This window comes from Lycorma delicatula, chromosome 4, assembly GCF_047948215.1.
Source record: "Lycorma delicatula isolate Av1 chromosome 4, ASM4794821v1, whole genome shotgun sequence".
Lineage (NCBI taxonomy): Eukaryota > Metazoa > Arthropoda > Insecta > Hemiptera > Fulgoridae > Lycorma > Lycorma delicatula.
In genome coordinates this window covers 68183139-68198888 of record NC_134458.1, presented here as the reverse complement: position 1 = coordinate 68198888, position 15750 = coordinate 68183139, and the positions used below count along the sequence as shown (strand labels likewise).

Below are 15750 nucleotides of genomic sequence, written 5' to 3'. Positions count from 1 at the left end.
TTGGATAAGCACAGTATCCATTAATCATTAAAAAAATTTGTGCGTTTTTTTAGAAGCTATTTGATTTTAAATCGCTATTTAAGTTTGCAGTTAGGAAGTTTTGTAACTTATGTGTTAATAGTATAAAAATTCTTAACTTTCAGTGTGTCAGTATATAATATTATGAAAAGTTTTATGAAAATATAAAAAAAAAATTCTGGAAATCATTTAATTTAAAAGTAAGATGTACGTAAAATAAAATTGTTAACATAGTTTTTGCTAAATTCCAGAAAAATCAGTCAAGCTGAAAACATAAATGAACAGAAAATCCTAAAAATGAACTTATTTATATTTAAGCTTAATACTTAAACCTACAGAATTGTAGATATCAGACTGGAAAGGCAGTTTAGATATTTTTAAAAACTTCCAAAACTTTTTTTAAAATTATTTGCTGTTAAACAAAAGAAAATAATCTTTAAGGGGAGAATGGGTAGAAATATATTAAGAGAACAAAATGAAATTGTTGCATCTGGTATTAACAAGGTTTCTGTAAATCAAAACTATAAATTATTTTTAACCCTTGATTGGTAACGCACATAATTTCTATGTAGTGAGTAAGTAACATGCGTCTGTGAGACGTGTATTGTACATAGGAAAAATTGATTTTAGGAGTGAATTATTTAATAAACTTTTATTAACTTTTAAATAAATCTTTTTTATTTGAATCATTATAAAAAATATTTACAACTATATATATAAGGAAAAAATTTACAAATTAAATGAATTTTTTTGTTTTAAATTAAAATTAGAATCCATAAACCAAAACTACTTTTTCACAGTAGGAGCATAAGAATTACACACTTTTTTTGAACACTCTAGACAACATGGATTTTTATACTTTATACATTTTTAAGGTATTTGCCTCCTTTTTTGACAAGGACAATACCTGCATGTTTTTCTCTTGGAAAGCTTATCACAAATTTTCTGAGAACTGCTGCCAGTTTCTTCAGGTTCTCCAAGAATATCTTTTACTGTTTTTTTAAGGTCGTCAGGAAGGTTTGGAATTGACAAACGACATTGCACCTGTTTTTTTTTTATTAAACTATTTGCTAATAAATTTATAAAATCAGATCGACTCACCAAAGGTGTCTCATCATAGCTAGCATAGATAGTGCCAGAATTTACAAGACTAATAATAATGCTGTAAAATATTATCAGGGGCCACCATCTCGATTGTTTATTAGGTGAATAATTGGCAATATTTTTGTCTAAATTTTCCACTCCTGATTTTGTTGAATTAAAAAACTTATTATTTTCGGTTTATTATTAGATTCATCTATAACTTTTGAATTGTGCTTGAAGATATCAAATTGACTGCTTTATTTTGTTTAGGTACATATGATAAAAGTGTCACATCTTTACAAAAACAGTATAAACTTGATCCTATTGATCTTCTTTTTGTTATAGAAATTCAGGTGGGATCTCTCTTTTGTTATTTTGCAAAGTGCCAACATAAATTAATTGAATTTTTCTAATTCATTAATTATTTCCAATGATGAAAACTAGTTGTCCGTGGTGACATTCTGCTTGGAGTGTGCAATAGGTTTCGTTAGCCGAATAGTGCTTTATGATGGTTTACTTAATTTTCGTTCTTCACTTGATAGTGTAAATCCATTACTGTTTTTTCCCAAGTACACATACGCATTATATAAATAGGAAGTATGTGCATCTGCCATGCTCATTATTTTGAGTTCGTACTTTGCTGATTTATTTGGCATATAAATTCGGAAAGGACACCTCCCTCTAAAACTCACCAACATTTCATCTATACAGGCACGGTTCCCAATTTCAAATGAATTTTGAACTGTGAAAATAATAATGAAATTGCGGCACCAGGATCACATTTCATACATTCCTTCCTAGTTGTGGCATTGTCAAACCTTAACACCAGTAATAGAGTTTGGCATCTTTTCAAAGACATGACACCTTGAAAAATATGTCGTCCAGTTGGTTTTGTTGAAAGTAATTGATGCAAGATCCTCTCTTCCTGATTTAAAAATAGCACAAAGCATCATGAGCCCAATCAGACTTTCAATTTCAATGACATCAATGTCTTTGTAATTTGGGGAGTTTTGGTTCATCAGTTGTTTTCTTATCGCTTCCAGTTTTTGGTTAGTGCTAATCACTATTTGTGTAATCATCTCGTTGTCGAAGAAAAGGCGCCATACATCTTCAACATTAGGATTTTTGCCAAGTGATCTTGCATTTGATCGTAAAGCAGGAGGGTTAATCTTCATAATATTTTTGGCTGAAGTCTCTGTAAACTTTGGCTCAGTTGAACACCGAGTAAAATAATTCTTTTTTCCAAAAAAATACATCGGTTCACTTCCACAACTTTTTGAATAACCATCAGAGCGACCAGGAACCACATCTTCCGCTAAATTTCCACTGATCCTTTCATTCGCCTCATCCTGAATGTCTTTCTCGTCTAATTCGGACTCGCTGTCATGTTCTGAATGTTATTTTTCATGCTCAGCATTGTAGGAATCGTCTGAATCAAACCTCTTCTTCAGGAAGAGCAACCATTGACATTATTTTTTTTGTTCTAGCGAAAAATATACCTGCCATGCTGAAAAAATAAAAAATATGACGTATACCAAATTGAAATTTATATATTTGCACTAAATTATGTTTAAAGAATCTATTTTTGCAAATTTTTTTCTGCAAGCATATTTTTTGTAATGAACAGAGAAAGACAAAGAAAAAAAAATTTGCAATCAATAAAGTAATCAGTAAAAAATTTTTATGCTGGATTCGCTGTGGTATTTAGAAGAGTAAATAAAAATATTTAACAAAAATGAAATGTTAACAAAAAAATATTGCATGAAATATAAAAATAAATTGAGGAAACTAAATGTAAAAATGCTTAGCAAACACAAGCAACTGTAAAACATATCATGGTAGGTAAGATACTTACCTCATACATAGTAGAAAACAACATTTCAGGTAACAGACGTCTGTAAGATGAGCACAAATATTAATACTTTAAGTAACAGGTGTCTCTCAGCGGCATACTTTTTAATTAAGCCCTTTTGAAATCATACCGCACAACTGGTTAGCTTGAAAATTCACAAATGTTATTTACAGTGTTTAACCTGAGCATACACTGAAGGTTTCATTTAACAAGTAGTGCTAAATTATAAAATGCGGAGAATTAGCAAACCTAAGCATCTGTCTGATGTGTGTTACCAGTTAAGGGTTAAGGATATCTCTATTTACTGAGTTTCTTTGTTCTGGCATTGATGCGAAACAAGATCACACTTCAGTAATAAAGTGAAGTTTTTTGTACACCATTAGTAGCAGAATCAATAGGTATAATTTGTATGCATGCATTCTTTGTTAGATAAATATTCATTTTGTCTGACTTATAAAGTGCTATAAATTTGGGATAAAATTTATAACAGTAGCCCGGTTAGTATTGCTGTTATAATCCATAGGCAGTATCATAATTAAAAGTAGATTTTTACACATATTATTTACTTGATTGTCTTAAAGTAGGTAGACCTGAAATGACACCTGCTACTAATGCGATTGAAGAAGCAAGAGAGAACTTGGGACATCGTAGGCAAAGTCTTGTTAAACAGGTCAGTAAATATTTGTTCTGAATTCAGTTTTTTAATTTATATTAAAACTTATGGTAAACCATTTGACTTTTCAAATTTTAATTTAAAAGTAATCTTTTGTAAGTAACTTAAAATTATAATAATGCTAATAATTAAGATTTGCTGAAGCATTATGTAAAATTCAAATGAAAAAAATTATAAAGTGTTTTTACATAATTCTTTTTAAGTGTGTCTTATTTCATATTTAAGTATATTATAAATTAATATAAAATACTTTAATTTTAGCATTTTATTGCAAATAAAGTGTTTCCTCAATGTGTATCATTTAACTGTTAGATATTGTTATCTAATACAATTTTTTTTTATTCATTTATTTTCCTGGCTGTTACCGGAACAGAGGAAAGAAATTGCTATTGGTAAAAATAAGACTGGCCCCAAAATTTTGTTTTTCTGGTATTGGTGTTCCTTGTGTTAAAAAGCAGAGAACTCTCAGTTATAACATTTTGTTTTTAAATATGAACATGCATATGTATGTATGTTAGCCTCTATTTGGCTTTTAGCTCAGGAATGATTTAACCTGTCATTATATGCTATTTATTACAAATATATGTTCTCATGAAAGTTTAGTGTGGTTATAGTAGCTTGTATATAAGTGGTATTTATTCTATTAAGTTTTGAAAAATATCCGATTAAATGGAGGGATATTAAAAAGTTGTTTTGTTTTGGATTGAGTTGAACTTAGCAAAAATTCTACTTTTACATACTTTTTTTAATCTTATCTCAAAATAATGTCATTTGAGGTGGCTAATGATATCTTAAAACAAATACTTTCAACAAAACAGAGTTCTGTTTTATATACACTTTTATAAAATTTAAAACCTCCAGTTATCACACAACTTTTATTTCATTTTATTTATTTTTACTGAAGCTAATGTTTAATGATTTCAAATCACTTTGTAAATAACTTTATACTTTTTAAATTTAAAGGTACTAAACCCAGTAAACATATTTTAATGTTATTTTATTACTACAATTGTTTAACATTGTTAATAATTTAATAAAAGATGTTTGTTTTAACTTTTTAGTAAAATATATTTTACTAAAAATTATTTTATTTTCAGCCTGATACATGGATAAAATCACATCACAAACTATCTAGTGTCAGTAGAGCTAAAAGAGATGCTGAAGAATGGCTGGAGAACTCTTATCCTAATTCTGAGTCTTTAGCAGGTAAAGCTGTTTATTGGATTATCCAGTCTGTTTATGCTGAAAGAGTCTGTGAGTACAGATTTTCTTTTGTCCAATTAGCCAATTATTAAGCACTTTCACAGATGTATAGCCTATATTCTTATTAGATTTACCTAATATAGTAACTGACCAAAATTTATGTTGCATTAGTAAACATACAAAATAAAATTTTCTGTCTCTATTTTCCCATCTAAGAAATTGGCTGTGGAATACTTACACGTGTGAGTTGTCTGATTGTTCTTTGTGAGGTGGAGGTCTCATGGTATAAAATTTAATATCAATTTGTTGGCCACCTGCTTACTTTTAATAAATATATTTTTTTAATATTACTTCAATATTCATTTAGAACTTCCAGGTTGAGATCATTCTGAGCTTCAGTCCTCTCAGAAATTTTTATCTTTTATGTTCAAGATGAACATAAAGCAAATTTTTGTTAAACAGAAATTAGTTTTATTTTTACCAGTTTTATTACTGACTAACTTATTTAGACTAAAACGCCTTTTGGTGTCTAAGGCGTTCTGCTGTGTTTAGTTGACGAGTTCATGGATGGCCGCTCGGATAATTAATAAAAATTTTATAAGGACAGAGCCTGATGTCAAAGATGTGAATTGTGCATGTGAATTGGGCGACTGAATGAATAGAAAGGACTTAAAATTATAAAAATTAATCATTCTGTAGACTTTTAACCACATTTTCTAGTTATTCATTAGTTGTTGACGATTATGATGTAATTTCATATTGTTTTTTACTCAGTAAAAAGATTATTACTGTTACCATTTTGATAATATGTTTTTATGAAATTAGGTTTTAATGGCTTGTTAATTTTTTTATGGCATGCCTGTGGTCAGTTTTAGCCATAATTTTGTTCATTTAAGCCGAGATATTTGTAAATTATTGTTAAAGATATTATCAGATGTTAGGTTGTCAAATCAAATATGACCTTTACAAATATTATTTACCTTATTTTTATTTATCTTTTTAACTTTCTTATAGAATTACAGTATTTAATTAAGGTTACATAAAATTTATTGTGAAGTAGTGTTACTCGCTGAAAATACTTCTATTTCTTTTCAAATATTTGTTGATTTTTTAAAATATATATATTTTAGTTATTAATGTTTTTGATGTCCAACTGTTTGTTGATTTTAAGCCTGTTCCATATGTTCAACATGAATATCTACAGACTTCTATCTTCATCATTTATATTTCCTGCATTTAACTGTAATAATAATGAATAATATGAATTTTAATCTAAAAGTTATGTTTTTAAAATATATATCAAGAATTATAGAGTTAGGAAAAGTACTGAATTAACTCGTCAGTTCAGCTAACAAAAGAGAAACTAATTTGATTACATTATGCTGAATTTAAATAAATATGCTATTAATTTGATTAGATCAGTAATGTCTAACTTTGTTTATTAATTAATATTTATTTTTGAGTATTTATAAAGATTTTAATACATGTTGTATTAACTCTATAATGCCAATGAAAAAAATGTCTGCTTGGTTTCACATATTAATTTGGTTATGATTCTGTGTGTAACTGATTAAAATAAAAATTAACTTTGGTTGTCAGCAATAAATTCAATTGTGAAATAATTTAAAAATATGTATGTATTGACAACATAGCTGTTTTTTCATTCATAATGTCCACAAATGAGTTTTTTCATTCACCTAATTTCTTATTTTATATGTATTTTTTCCATTGGTATTTGTTGTCTCATAATATGAATTGCCAAAATAGAGTCGTAGTTATGTCCTTTTATAGACATTGTTTACCCTTTTAACACGACAGTGTAAATTATTCTGATCTAATGTGCAGCTGCATCCACAGGCTAGTCCTTTTTTTAAATATGCTTTGTCTTGTCTGTATTTAACCATTATTCTTGTTATGATATTAACCATGCACCACCAGTTATGATATTATTGAGAAATATCATTAAAACATTAAGATAAAGCAAAAGTAAAACTTTAGCAGACATTGCACATGAATCAGAATTTAATTGGCAATATAAATTTGTCGATAAAGACTATGTTTGAAAGTTATTTGATTTATGTGTTTGTTGCTAATAAGTATACTAAATTAATTACAATTATTATAAAATTAATAAGCTGTTTCATTATTTATTGTATATCTGACATGTTTGAAAAGTTTTTTCAGCTTTTGATTCTTATACTTTAAATCGGTCGTATGAAGTTTATATATTATTGTATTATTTTTTCAGAACCTGTGCAGTATGATGTAGCAGTCACAGTCACTGGCTCAAATTTTACTTGTACATTGGGAGCGGAGTTTTGTGATCGTGGAGAAATAGATTATTCAATCTGTACAAATTTGTCGCCATATAACTACAGTTATGTAATACCCATTAGCCGATATCTCTCTGATTCATTTATCGTTGTACGATTCATGTAAGTAGCTCTCACTTATTACCAATTTTTTATTACTTCGTAATTTATGATTATTTTCTCAGAGAAAGATTGCTAATTCTCTATTACAGGGGTGGAAGTTTTGTTCTGTCAATTTGAAGTGTAATTGGTATTTATGAAATTACTACTTTTTTTTAAAGAAGTTAAAAAAGTTTGTTTGAAGTTACAAATCCAGATATTCCTTTGAAAATATATATTCAGCTGCATATTAATTACTGTGTTAGTAAAACTAAAAGAATATATTTGTTTTTTTTTCTACAGAGGACAGTGTAAATGCAAATCTAAAAAAATGATATTAAAATCAATTAGAAAGGCTTCATCACTAATCTGGATCCAAATAGAACATATGTGGGCATTCTACATTGAACTCGTATATGTAGCAGTGCGTCATCTTCTTCATTTTCATTGAACATAGTAGAACAAATATTCTTGAAGTTGTGAAATTTTATTTAATTTATAACAAGGTCAATATAGTATATTCCATCTCTCTTTAAGAGATGTGGTAATCTCTTGTCTTCATTAAAATCATAAAAATTGGAAAAATATGAAATTCAGCGATTGAAACATTATGATGAATAATACACTCATACCTTGGTCACTATGGACCTTTCTTTAATGGATTTTGGAAGCAACAGACAAAATCTGGAGCAGTCGACTCAGTTTAAAAGTCCTGTGCACTATGGATGGAGCTTGGGAACACTGGGCACAAGCTGTTGCTTTGAGAACTGACTGCTAGTTAGCAGGCAGTCACATTGTTTACATCACTGTAACAACATGTGTAGCTCATTGCTGCATGGTTTTTGCCCCATTTTTTATGTACTGTGTTTGAATTATATATAATTTTCTATAATCATTTGGCGGAAAAGAGTGAATTTTGCAGTAGCGCAGACAGAAGCTTAGTTGATCAAAAAGTTAGAAAGTGGGGCATCTGTGAATCAGGTATGAGGAATATGGGGTGTAAAAAACAGTTTCAGATGTTCGTAAGACAAAATCTAAATTTACCAAATATTTTGTGAAGTTTTCTGTTGATGGATATTCAAGTATGTCTGGTTCTGTAATGGCCCGCAAACATATGAAGATTGATAATCAGAAGGAGTTAGAGTAGCAGGAACGACAAGCAAGATGTCTGTGACATCACCAGAACTATCGGAGGCGTGCAACTATATGAACACTGTACTACAGTGTGTGGAACTTGGAGATATTAGTGTTCATTATGGAAATCTCTAAATTTTTCATGAAGCCATAATTAAACAACAATTTCAAAGTAGCAAACAGTTAAAATTAGACATTTTTTTCAAACTATCAGCACAACCTACAACCAGTAATATTTCATTGGAGCTGTAAAGCTCCAGAAGAACTAATTTATTCAGAATAAATTTCTGAGGCCCCAACTACACTTGTTCACCATCTATAGTAAGTCTGATTTTAAATTAAAAATGTTAAATTTACTGTATATTACAGTACATATTTACAGTGTACATGTATTTTACAATGTCAGGTTGGATAGTGTCCTTGATTAAAAGTACAGTACATACTGTATTTATTCCTCTATCTTTTGTAATGTAATTTTTGATGTTAGCCATTTCTAACACAACTTAACCTTCGTGTTTTTATATATGGACAATCTGCTTTATCAGACTGATGTTCCACCTTTTAGTCCATAGTATTGAGGTATGAGTTAACTTATAAATTTGAAATAATGCAGTTGTGGATTTAACAAGTTATAGTCAGCCAAAGTAAAGCTTTTGTAATTAGAGCTATAAAAAAGATTTTTTATTCAGTTTACATAAAAAACCTCATGAGTAAATTATTGAAAGTTTAATAATTAACGTAAAACTTAACTATGAAAGTTTTACGAAAATCTGATTCTATTTCCTAGATATTATCCTAAAACCCAACCTCACAATACTTAACCAGATATTGTCTAATTGTATATCTAATTATTCATAATGAGTCTGCATTATCTATTTTTTTTTTAATTTTTATCAACAAGCAAGATAATAAAAAATCAAATCCTCAATGAAAAGCAGATGAAAAGTATTTTAAAATATAAAACTGTTATATTAAATAAATAATCCCAGTAGCTATAACACAGTTATAGATATACCCATATTGAGACCAACTGAATTTGACTGTGATCTAACTAAAATAAATCAAAAAACTTAATCTAAATATTCTGTATTAGAGTAAATTGAAAGAAATGGGAAAGCTTATGCAAGTAACATCACTTAGAAAAATTTATGAGAACAAACACTATTGGGATAAGAAACCCCTTGTTTGTAGTGATATTTTAATTCATATAATACTCATATTCCATTAATTGTTTGAATTTTTCACCTTTTCTTACAGAACAGTGTTACAGTAGAAGTAAAAAGTAACCCAGCTAAGATTTTGGTTGCCGGTGCATTTTTTGGTAGATATAAGGTGAAATATATAACTTTAAAACAGAAGGGCTCTATTATTACTCAGTCAGTGAAAAGGTTGGTCTGTATACTGCATGAAATACTCAGTGTAGTATACAAAATCAGGAATAAAGTCTGTTTGAGACATCATTATTGATATGATTAAGAAAAGCATATCTGTTTAGTTGTTTAACATGAGTTAAGGGTATAATTTACAGCAACCAAAAATGTAATCACATGTATGCTAATCATAATCAGTTTTATAAAAAATGTTTATTACATTATAATTTGATTATCTTCTAATGACAAATTTTTATATTTTTAGATTCTCCAATGCTTGGCCGACGCAGTTAGTGATGCCTTGTCCGGGTATAGTGAGACCTGTGAAGTGCTTATGCGATCACTATTCATTGTCTCTTGGTGCAGAGCAGTCCCATTTGGGATCAGAAGGGCAGTTCACTGTAAATATCGTGCAGAGTCAGTCACTCGCTTTACGGTACAGGGTACCTCTGATGGAAACTTCAGTAAGTTTAAACGCACGAAGTTATATTTATAATCTTTAGTTTTTGTTTGAAAAATTGAAGGTCGTCAGTTTTACATTATTTTGCTCGAGGCATTTTAGAATTTTGTACTTATTTTATAGATTTTTCTACTGGCAAATTAAATCTTCTCATTACTCTTAAAAATTTTTTTTTTATGTTGACCGATAGAAATTTTTGAAATTTCAGTTGCATAAAGGATTTCGCTTCTTTTGAAGACTTATTGGTTAAACTTTTATACCTCTCTACCGTTCACAAAATAAGTAATCTGCCTTGCTCTTCTAAGTGCCATAAACAGAATATTTTATTTCATTAAGGTAAATAACTAAATGAGATGCTAGTAATGGACCAAATAAATTTTTTCTCTTCTAAAACCAGATTGAATGTATTATGTTCTTACTCCTGTTAATTTTTAATATTTATTTTTTCAAAAAAGTCAGCGTATGTTAAAAACTATATTTTCCTCTACACTACAGAATGCAGTAGTTTATAATAAATATATTTACTAAAACAGGAGTGGATATAATGCACGGAGGTTATGGCAGAAATATTCACAAATATGGGTAGGATATGTCGTAACCATTGACCTTACCCTCACATTTCTACTGAATTAAAATTATATTTTTGTGCTGTCTTTTGCCAGTAGCTCTGTTGATAGTTTCAGTTTCAAGCCACCGATGTTTATTGTTGTGTGTATATTCTGCTCATTGTGACACCCTGGTAATTTTGCTTTGTTTTTCAGATTGTAACTATAGATAGATGACTCATTTTAAGAGTTAAATTTTTTTTAACTTTGGTCAGAACTTGGCCAGCACATATTGAACACCTCTGATGACAAGGTGCATAATCAAATGTTACCTTTTAATTTTCATCAGATTTTATTGTCATTGAAATTTATAATTTCTACTTTCAATAGTTTTGAAGAAAAGTTGTTTTTGAATGTATCACACTTTTTAACTGTATCAGTAGGATATAAAGTGTACTTTTGTAATTGTTGTAACAATACTGAACAAAGACCGTCCAAAATTCAGTTATAAAGGATGACATAAAGCTGTGAGTTGCACTTGGCTTATTTTCATTATTGCATGAAATTTTTGTGTGAACTCTTATGTTTTAATTTTAGTTTGATTGATATGTACCGGGTGTCCCATATAAAACGCAACCCATCAATCACTCATCCATGAAATTTCAAAAGTCAAGCTTACTCCCTTACTCGTTACTGAAATGGACTCGTCCAACATCTGAACATAGCGGCGACGCAGTAGAACACTACCGATAGTAACAACAATGCAATCATAACGTTCAGTGTATTGCTAGAGACAAGATGGTGTTTTCGCTAGATGAACGTGTTTTCATTGTCGAGTCGTACTTCAGTACGAAATCAGTGGTTGCAGTGCAAGATTTGTTTCATCATAAGTACCCAGATAAACCAGCTTCTAACAAAACATCAGTATTAAGGTTAGTTGCAAAATTTAGAGAGACTGGTTCTGTTAATAACAAGGAACACAAAAGATCTGCGTCAGCATTGAATACAGATACAGTCACTGAAATCAAAGACCGATTACTCGCCTCGCCAAATAAAACGATCAGACGTTTGTCTGCTGAAATTAATTTGTCTAAATCAACTGTTCATCGAGCGACTAAATAATTACAATTACGACCTTATCGCATTCAAACGGTTCATCATCAACGTCTTGAGCCCAACAAAGAAAAACGGCTACAATATTGTCATCGGTTCCGTCGATTTCTGTGTGAGGGAATTAATGTTATGGATTCGTTATTTTTCACAGATGAAGCACTGTTTCATTTGGATGGCTACATAAACTGCCAAAACAGTAGAATTTGGAGTGCTGAAAATCCCTACGTTTATCACGAAAAACCATTACACCCGCAGAAGTTGGGCGTGTGGTGCGCGATATCGTGGAAGAAAATAATCTGTCCTATTTTTTCGAGCACACCATTAATGCAGAACGATATCAGGATATTTTATTTCAGTTCATCGCACTCTTGGAACAGGAAGACGAGACACTGCTGGCTACAACATGACGATGCGACATCGCACTACGCAGGTTCAATTTCTGATTTCGTTGAGGAATTCTTTGGTAATCGTGTTATCGGTCGAGGCTTGTGGCCACCAAGATCTCCAGATTTGACTGCGGCGGATTTTTTTCTACAGAGTTACCTCAAACAAAAAGCCTACAGCAACAAACCACAAACACTTGAACAATTGAAAGTTAATATTGAACAAGCTGTATTAAATATCCAGCCACAAACTTTGAAAAAAGTTGCAAAAAAAACTGTAAAAAGAATTGAAGCTTGTATGTATTCAAGAAGATGGAGGCCACTTCCAAATTTCACTCTAAATATAAGGTAATGGATGGTAATAATAAAAATTACATTTACATTTACACATGCCTTTTTATTATTTTAATACCTACCAATATAAGGTTGGGTTGCGTTTTATATGGGACACCCTGTATTTTAGATTTTGGTGCAAATGATGGTTTCATTTTCCAGGATTTATGCAGTTTATCTGAGGACAACTTGGGAGTTACATTTCTGGAATATAACATATTTCTCTTTCGAGATTGTGAAGATTAAAAATCATACTAAAATAAATACTACAGGCAAGAAAATGTTATTTATTCATGTAAACATATGTTTATAAACTGTGTAATATGATGATCTTGTTTAGTATTATTATTATTATTATTATTATTATTATAATTATTAATTTTAGTTGAGACTTTATTTATATTTGTCGTTATGTTTTGTTTATATTTATATTAATGTATATGATTTTAGAAAAAAATTTCATTTTTTGTATTATATATATAGTATATAATCATATATTACATTTTTTCTTTCAGAATATATATATATATATACATAGATATATTTTATTTCATTATTTTAACTTATTTGGTCTGAGAACTTTTGTAAATTTTGCAAACCCAGCATTTATGTCATAAATCTACGTGCATTTTTATAATTATTAATATTGTGATTGTTGTTTTTTTATAGTCAGTTATCAGTTTAATGTAGAATATATTATTTTTGTGCTGTTTTTATGTTTAGGTTATGAGTTGATTTATGCAGCTATACTTTTAATCAGCTATACTTTTAAACTTTGTAACATTATGTAAAAAAAGTTATGCATTATAGAATTTTTATTTCCTTTGTGGTAGCTTATTAAATATTTCTTGCATTAAATATTTCTTTATATACTTTACAAACATACTGCTTCAGTGTTGCTTGTTATCTTCTTTTGTAACTGTTATAATTTAGTCGCTGTATTGTGAAACTTTTTATAAAGAAGTACAGTTATGTTTGGTTTATTGTTCTATATATATATATATATAAAACAGAAAACCAAAGTGTTGTATGTTTTATATGTTTGTATTCATAAAATGAGAATATGTACATTTGTAATACTGTATCACAGTAAAACGTTCAACTTGCAGTTTTAAGTTTTTTCATTTGAAATTGTGGAAAATAGTTTCATTTATCATTGTTTCAAGACAGTGATAAATAAGAAAATAAGTTAAATATCATATAGAAAGTAAATTTAATTAATTTCAAACTGAAGTTAGTTTTTAAAACTTACAATGTTTTTACACAATGGAATAACAGAATTTCAGTCTAAAGAAAAAAATATTCATTCTTAGAAGTAGCAATTCTTTATTAATTAGCATGATTGCCCTCATTCCATTTTTTCCTGAAGATTTTTTAGAGAGGCGGTGAATAAGAAAAAAAATCCATTAAAGTATTCCAGTTTTTCTTGTTTTTGTTGTTTGAAATGTTCACTTAAGGTATAGTTTTGTTTGATCCAGTTTTTCATTGCTGTTTGTGGGCATGAAACAGATGTTTTTGTATGATCTTTATGACTAAAACTTCTCTAACACCAGCGTACTATTAAAAGTAAAATGAGAGTGGTGAGCAATTTGGTTGGACTTCTGTTTACTTATCACACCTAATTTTTTCTGTATTTAAACATAGTAAAAAATCCAAAATTAAAAACGAAAATAAAAAATGTCCTGGTTCAAAAAATGAGCAGTTGCAGTATGAAGGGGATGGATGAGGTATAAAAGTGCATGTTGGTTCAGTAGTACTATTCATATTATGAAAATTAGATGACCTTTGATGATTAATAGTGTTTATACAAGTGCATTTCAGCCAGACAACACAACAGGGATAACTAATAGAACATTACTAATGCAAACACACTCAATCACTACAGTACTGAGACACTAACATTCCTTCTAACTAGTAACAACTTTGACATGGCTAGTAGCATGTTAGGTTTATTAACAGTTTCCGTTCTAGAATAGATTCTGAAATTTACCTTACATTTTAGGATTTTTAAATTTTCTTTTACTTATTATTTGAACTTCCCCGGAAGGTTCATAATTTTCAAAATTCTGAAAAATGCTTCCTATAAAATGTGTTAGGTATTATTTGCTTTAATATCCCTTGAACATACATAGAGGATGCAGTATCAGCATGAACATTATACAAATATATTTCACCGGCAGAAAATTTGAGCTCTTTTCAAAATTTCATAAATTTTTTCTACAAAAGCTGTAAATCCATGAGCTGTTAATTTTTCCCCTTAGGTTTTTGGTGAAATTCAACTTGACTGAATAAATTCAAAAGAAACAACTCAATTTTTAGTAAAAAAGAGGGCCTGGACCTTAGTGAATATTTTTTTAAGTTGACAACCAAATTTTCATCAGAGTTAAGAATAATTTATTTGCCTTCAAATTAAAAACAAATCTGTTCTGCCATTGCAATCAAAAACAAATACTCTGAATACTTTGCAAATAAAATTTATATTTTATTAAGTATCTGTTTCTTTCATTATAAGACTAAAAATTGGACTATAATTTCAGAATGTTGGCAAACCCTTTACTGATTTATAAATTTTCCTTTTATTACCATTAGCTTTTGACAATGGATAAAATTGGTGAAATCCAAATCTACCTTTGAGATTGTATTTAGAGATTATGTTTATTGAAGCACATGTTATGTATATATGGCTCTATGATATTCATCTAATTGTTACTAACAGCAGCATTTATAAAATCTGTTTTTATTTTAACTTCTACTATAGTCGCTATTAAACATTAATATAATAGAAGCCCTTTTTCTTTTAAAATAATAAACGTAAAAGATTGAAATATCATAAGAAATAAATAAGTAATAAAATTTGTTTCTGCTGAGAAAGAAACATAAAAGGAAACAGTGCTATCAATTTGTGATACAAATTATAGAAACTGTGTGTAAAAGTCCCACTTTGCTGTTGTTGAGGCTTAGAATCTGACCAGTTTATCAACTCTGTTCTTATCTTTAAATTTTGACTCTTGTATAGTTAAAATAAATCAGTTCTAATTACAAATACTGGCAAGATTTATTCTAGTATCTTACTTTCTCCTAGACCTCTATTAGATTCATGCATTATTCACATTGCTTATTCATTATATAAATTTATTTTAGCTTAAGATTTCAAGACAAAATTTTATGTCTA

At 29.1% G+C, this 15750-nt stretch overlaps 1 protein-coding gene across 2 annotated transcripts in view; it reads left to right on the top strand.

Annotated features, from left to right (window-relative positions):
* Positions 1–12965, top strand: part of LOC142323504 (myelin regulatory factor) — a 164834-nt gene extending 151869 nt beyond the window's left edge. The window contains exons 16-20 of one of the 2 annotated variants that reach the window (XM_075363242.1): positions 3535–3623; positions 4724–4832; positions 7078–7264; positions 10010–10208; positions 12741–12965. In XM_075363242.1, the coding sequence (XP_075219357.1) occupies positions 3535–3623; positions 4724–4832; positions 7078–7264; positions 10010–10208; positions 12741–12824 (668 nt within the window). In that variant the 3' untranslated portion in view covers positions 12825–12965. The remainder of the gene's footprint in view (positions 1–3534; positions 3624–4723; positions 4833–7077; positions 7265–10009; positions 10209–12740) is intronic. The other variant, XM_075363243.1, reaches the window with a different exon arrangement.
* Positions 12966–15750: the final 2785 nt, after the last annotated feature.